At 32.5% G+C, this 6,889-nt stretch overlaps 1 protein-coding gene across 1 annotated transcript; it reads right to left on the minus strand.

Annotated features, from left to right (window-relative positions):
- Nucleotides 1–587: 587 nt before the first annotated feature.
- LOC129312157 (protein ACCELERATED CELL DEATH 6-like) lies at nucleotides 588–5,055 on the minus strand. Its single transcript, XM_054954809.1, has 8 exons — nucleotides 4,805–5,055; nucleotides 4,258–4,666; nucleotides 3,421–3,726; nucleotides 3,197–3,313; nucleotides 2,859–3,042; nucleotides 2,535–2,759; nucleotides 2,341–2,438; nucleotides 588–695 (listed from the first exon to the last, which is right to left on the minus strand). Exons 1-8 carry the CDS (start codon nucleotides 5,053–5,055, stop codon nucleotides 588–590), a joined length of 1,698 nt encoding a protein of 565 aa, XP_054810784.1.
- Between the last annotated feature and the right edge of the window lie 1,834 nt (nucleotides 5,056–6,889).

Genomic DNA, 6,889 nt, shown 5'->3' on the forward strand with positions numbered 1-6,889 from the left:
AGAGAGTTGAACCAAGAATTCTCTTTCTTTATCATCAATCAATCACTGTTTGAGACTCAAGATTTTATTTTATCATCAATCCAATCACCATTCACGTTTTTTCTTTTTCTTATCAAGGAATAGATCACTTTACTTATATGACTTAGATGTCTCGTATTTCTTAAAAAAGCAATTTGATTGATGGGATTTGATATGATACTTATGAGATCAATGAGATTCAAATATTTCTTCTTAGAACATATTGATTTGAGCCCATAAGTGCGACCACCCCTCATAGCTTGTTGCCACCAGAAATAGAATCCCGTATTTTTTCTAGAGAATCTCCTAATTGTTTCAGAGCAACTAGAAAGAGATTCTTTAATCAGAAAGAATTTAGTTCAGCTATGTGATACCTATCTAGAAGTTTTTGCAACTCAATCATGTATGATGGAATCATCAAAGACATATTTATTAATTAAACTGCTTACTCCTGCAGATATACATAATTCTATTGTTGTATGCATGTAACTAGAAACTATATTTCAATGTGTCAGTTTTAGGTACATGTCAATGGTCTGTTAGTTTGTTTCATGTGCAAGTTTGAGCAATTAGCAGAGGATATTGAAAGCTATGTAGGCAACAGAGTTGCCCGTGGCAACAGCCTTAAAGCTATGAGATGAGCTGTATCCTTTAACACGATATATGTAGTTTAGACTCTAAGCCAAACAAAGAAGCAGACCACATGTTGAAATCTGGTGTTAAATTTAACGTCAAATTTTGGGAAAGACTGTATTGGACTACATTAGGGATTATCTTTAAGTTCTTATTTGTTTGTATTGGTCTTAAATGTTTTGATTGAGCATATTTAAGAGGAAATCCTAAATGTATATTTTTGCGGATGATATAGTTCTTATTACGAAGATAAGAGAAGAGGTTAACTGTAAATTTGAGTTATGGAGGAGGACATTGGAGTCAAAAGGTTTTCGCCTAAGTAGGAGCAAGACAAAATATCTATATTGAAATTTTGATAAGCAATCAATGATTAGTAATTTGAAAATGAAATTAGGTGATTAGATTATACCTCAAGTGAAAAATTTTAAATATTTGGGAGCGATTATTCAACATAATAGAGAAATTGATGAAGATATTGCACAAAGGATACAAGCTGGGTAGTTTAATTGGAGAAAAGTTAAAAGAGTTATTTGTGATTGTAAGGTATCTAATAAATTTAAAGGAAAGTTTTATTGAATTGTGAATGTTGGGCTTTAATAAGACAAAAAGAGTATAAAGTTGGAGTAGCAGACATGAAAATGTTGAGATGGTTGTGCAAACATACACGTTAAAAAAGACAAAATCAGAAATTAGTGCATACAGGAAAAAGTGGGTGTCACATCTATTAAAGGAAAAATAATAGAAAATCATTTGAGGTGATTTGGACATGTATAAAGAAGATTACAAGAGGCACCTATGAGGAGAGTGGCACAGATAACTTTAAACCTTGTTAAGAAGGGCAGAGAAAGGTCAAAAAGAACACTTTTGAAAGTTGTTAATTGAGATCTCTTAATAATATTTCTAAAAGTTTAATAAATAATAGAGGACAATGGTGTCATATAATCCGTGTAGCTGACCCCACCTAGTGGGATAATGATTGTTGTTGTTGTGTGCGATTGGATATATGAGGTTTGGATTTGAACTAAATCCTCCATGTGGATACATTAAAGTCTTTGAATTTGTATTTGATCCAAATTTAAATACATGTTTTATTATAACTTTTTTTGTAATTTTAAATTCCATCTAGACCTTAGTTATTTGAAATTTTAGCTGCTCAACCCTCTCTTTTGCTTCACGATTTCACTATGGGTGTCTTTGTTATTTTTGCCACTTGTTTCATCTCTCATTCTTGTATCTTTCTAATTAAAGAATATAGATAAGCTCATCACTTCTAATCTCCAGTCTCTACTTTAAATCTCAGCTCATCTCTCTTACTTTTTTATACTATCCAAATAAAGAATTTTAAATATATAAATTTTAAATGTGAGATTTTAAATCTAAAATTTAAATTCAAATTCATCAATCCAAATGCTATCTTAGATTAAATTAAACCAAACTTGAAAATTCTTCTATCAAATTAACTAATGAAGTATCATCTCCAAAAAAAAAAAAAAATTGAGTAATGAAGTGGCAAACAGTTTATGATAATGGTCCCCCTAAACTAGTATAATCAAACTATGACAAACTACACATAAAATATCAAATAGTCCAAGACATGATCTATAAGATGAGAGCCAGACCAGTGCAATCTTCCCTTCCTTTCGGTTGTTATCTTTATTTGAAAAGTGGCTAAAAAGTACATTGTCTTACAAGCATTTTTGTTCTTCGTTTGGTGCCCTGTTTGTCTATGCTCTTTTTTGTTTCATCCATCGCTTTCATCTTCTTAACCTTCAACTTTCCATAACTTCCTGAAATTGGGATGATCATCTTAAAAATAAAGTTAGAGATGTGATGAAAGAACAGAGCACGTTCTCCTAAAGGGAATATTTGAAGAATAAATGCACCCAGAAACATCAAAAGGAAGATGATTCCAATAATCATCACAGTGTTAGTGAGCCAATAAACATTGCTGACTACTAGATGTACTGCAGCCATGAATGCAACTGACATTGTAAGCAGAGCCAAACCCACCAAATATAAAGCAAAGTATGTGGCATTGAATGCTATATGGAAGTCACCAAGCTGAGCCCATAGCAGAATGAAAGACCCCATGGTAGAGCTATACATAGCTATCACATCACAGATTGTGAATAGTTAGAACATGTATTTGTTAAGAAAAGTGGCCATGCCTCTTTTCTTCTTGTCTTTGTCATCAAAGCTATAGATACCACCAGGCATGGTAAAACCAGCTGTGAAGGTTACAGTAGCAACTAATATTGCTACAAGTAAGATAGCGCTGACACGATCCTTGATCCATTTGATCTGAGGTGGTTCAGTATGTGAACGCCTGATTCTTCTTCCATTTTCACTCAAGGGGGTGCCAATAGATTTCAAGATTGTGAATGATAGAAACTGCAGATAACAGAGAGAGGAACCTTGTGATCATCCCTATTATTAAATAGTTTTTTATCTTTATCGATTAAAATAAGAACAAAGATGGATTGTATCTTTGGTCAAAATTTCTAGTTCGTGATTAAAATAAGTGCAGAGATACATCTAATCATACCTCTCTAAAAGTTGGTGGTGTCCTCCTCCTGAGCATGACAATATCACGGGCTGTCATGCCTTCTTTATTCACTAGGTTGATGTTGAGTCTCTTTTCTTGAGTCAGCAATAGCAATATCTTCGGGTTCAAGTATTCGGAAGCCAAATGCAATGGGGTATTCCCATTCTTGTCTCTTTGTTTAGTAGCTTCTTAAGCTTCTTTTCTCTTAATATATACTTTACTACTTTGTCTTTTCCATTTTTAGCTGCAATATGGAGGATATTTTGACCTTTTTGATTCAGTGAATCCATTGGATCAAACCATGGTTTTGGTTTTTGAACAAATTCTTTAACTACATTAATATGACCTTTTTTGCAAGCAACATGGATAGGAAGATATCCTTTGAGATCCCACTCTAGGGCACTTGGAGGACACTCATTTAAAATTGTATGCACAACTTCAAGGTTTCCCATAGATGCTGCTAAATGCAGGGCTGTCCCACCTTTCTGGTCTTTCAAGTAGACTAATTCAGAATTTTTTCTTAGTATTTTCTGTGAAATGCATGAAATTAGAACAATAAAAAACTAATACATTTGAATTGAAATGAGGAAATGGAAGGATTTTTTAAAGGAAAATTGGAACAAGCTAAAATGCCCAAGTCAAAATCGTTCTTATACTTTTTCTGCTCTCTCTCTCTCTAGAGCCATAATCTTATAATCTTGCAATTATCATGGGTTAATATGAAAGTTTACTTTAGATGTTAATTTTTGTGAAACTGATATAATTTCACTCAAATTGGAGTAATTCATCATACCACAGTAAGTTTTTTTTTCCTTTGGCTAGGGAAGCCTCAAAATTTGTGGCACTGTCTGTCACCCAACCCTCAACCAAGGGTTGAAATTTATGTTTGCTTATTTGATCTGCAGAGAATATTGTATAAAAGTGTAAACAGGTTTGAAATTATTGGCACTTTCTTTCTGGTTCCCAACATAATAGTAATAATAATAATAATAATAATAATAATAATTGGCACTTCCTTTCATTTTGTTCTGTCAATTTTCAACTAGACCATTTTAGTTCACCTTACCTGAACTCATAGCCATAATAGCAGCATGGAGTGGGGAGGTTCCATGGTGCCTCTCCCGATTCTGTAATGGAGCTTGCAGCAAAAGATCAATAATATCATCATGCCCAGTCTCAACAGCCAAGTACAGTGGTGATTTACCTTCATTATTCAGATAATTTGCCGTATCTTTATCTGCTTCAAACAAGAGACGAGCACCATCAAGATGAAGTTTCCTCACAGCCTCATGCAATGCCGTGTTGCCAATCTCATTCTTTATCCTCAACAGATTCATCTCTGTTTCGTCATAAATTTGGCGTCCAGAAGAAAGCCTTTTTTCTGCATAACAGGTTAGGATTATATTGATTAAACCATCGCCTTTATTTCTAGCAGCAAGATGAAGAGCCGTATTTCCTGCTATGTTAGTCCTTGTGATTAGTTGGGGGAAGTGATTAGTGATTAGTAATTAGTTGCAAAATCTCTTGGCTTCTATTTTGAACTGCTAGGTGAAGTATGGTGCTTCCTCCACGGGTTACTTGCTCTAGGATGTCTGATACAAGCATTACATCCCCGAAGCCAATTCCTCTAACACTGTAAGGAAATTAGACACATTATCGGACGTAACAGCCCAAAACAACTCAGGTGCCATTAATTTTGATGCTCTGAATTCTTCCTTCAAGTGGTTTGATTCTGAAGGTGGAGGAGGATTTCCACAAGTACGTTTTCTCTCTCGATATTTCAAACTCTCTATTGTGTTCTCCCATATTTCTCTCAGAGCTAGAATTGATAATCTAGGAGTTGTTGTAGAACGATCCATTAGACTAGCTACTGCCCAATGTTATTGTATCAAACTAGCATTTACAGGTCTTCCTTTAAAAGCAGTCTAGCAGCGAAGTTTCCAGGTATGTTTCGCGTAAGCTTCATGCAATGTGTGGTAAAAGACATAAAACACAGTTTAGATTTTCATGTCCGCAGATTTTGTGAAGACTCTGGAAGGAAGGAAATGTCCATTGCGTTGTAGGGAAACTCAACTGCTCATAAAGACATTCACGCTTGTGACGTCACACGGTAGATGCATTATTTTCAAAATCCAAATACTCCACCGATCTATTTGATTTAAAAAAATTTAAAAATGAAACTAAACACGCTAAGACCAACGCCTAATGTGAAAAGTAAACAGATCCGTCCAAGGCTATTTTGAAGAGTGAGTTTGTTTTTCTTCATGGATGAAGACACATGTCTATTTGTCTCCAATATGATAGATATCCAAATAACTTTCTTACATGAAGATTCCTCTAAATGACTGAAGGCTCTCACGCTCAGGATTTTGTGAGGAGTCTCAGTCTGCTACATTGCTGGGAAATTCAATTACACAAGAAATCCAATGTGGAGGCATCCACATCCAAAAACCATGCAGGATTACATGTTACGGTTGGGCCCAACGAGTATGTTCCTTCCTTACATTGTGTGGATAGTTTGTGGTTGTGTTTTGAAATAATAATATAGAGGTCTTAAAAAGATCAATTAATTCAAATTATGTCTCAAGTGTTAAATTTTAAGAATTTGAAATTGAATCTCTTAATTTTATAATTTTGTTGTAATGAATTTATAACTTGTATTTTAAATTTTAATAGGAAAAATAAATTTTTTATTCATCAATCATGTTAAAATTTAAAAAATAAGTTATAAATTTATCACAATATAATTGCAAAATTAAGAGATTGAATTATAAATTTTTAGAGTTTGACATTTGAGACTTAAATTGAATTAATTAATCTTTTTAGAACCTCTTTGTCATTCTTCCTTGTGTTTTTTGTACTAACTTTTTTTTATAATTTAATGTATTTGATCTTTTAATATGAAAAATGTGGAGGCATCCGAGTTACATGCATTATCTTCAAAGTGGAACTGAAAACTGAATCATAAATGACAGTGAGCCATTTTTATGGTTTAGGAAGTTAGATGGGTGAACAATTGGCATAATAATTAAATAAATAATATATGCATGTACATAATAAATTTAAATAATCCACTGTTATAAGGAGTTAATAAACTCACATGGCAACATATACTATGTAACAATTAATTGAAAGTAATATGAATGAATTTTAGATAACATTTATTATTTTTTATGGTCTTTTATATTAGACATTAGGGAAAATATCAGTCAAGGAACTTGGAGGTAATTTATATAAAAAAAAGATCATAAAATTTTGAAGCTCCACTACAGTCCTTTGACACTTTGCTAAAATAAATTTTTTATAGGAAAAGATTATATTACCCTTAAATTCTAAAATAATAATAAAAAAGACTAAAATGTATAAAATTCTCTGAATTTTGAGACAGTTGTAAATAACCTCACTCACTTTTAAAAATTTAAAATTAACCTTCCTAATTTTTAATTTTGTTTTGCAAAACTCCCTATTATTAATTATGTTATATTTTTATGAGGGTTAAAATGTTATTCAACTAAAAAAAATTATTCAATAAAAATATTCTATTAGTGATTAAGAATAATGCATTTAGACTTTAACAAGATATAAAAATTAAGCACAGGTTTAATGGAACAAATATTCGCCCCTCATGAACAACAAACCATTCAAATTTTGATAATAACTCATTCATGATTAACAACAACACATTCGAATTTT

This window comes from Prosopis cineraria, unplaced genomic scaffold (assembly GCF_029017545.1).
Source record: "Prosopis cineraria cultivar Desert tree isolate PC_DT_omini unplaced genomic scaffold, ASM2901754v1 PC1, whole genome shotgun sequence".
Classification (NCBI taxonomy): domain Eukaryota; kingdom Viridiplantae; phylum Streptophyta; class Magnoliopsida; order Fabales; family Fabaceae; genus Prosopis; species Prosopis cineraria.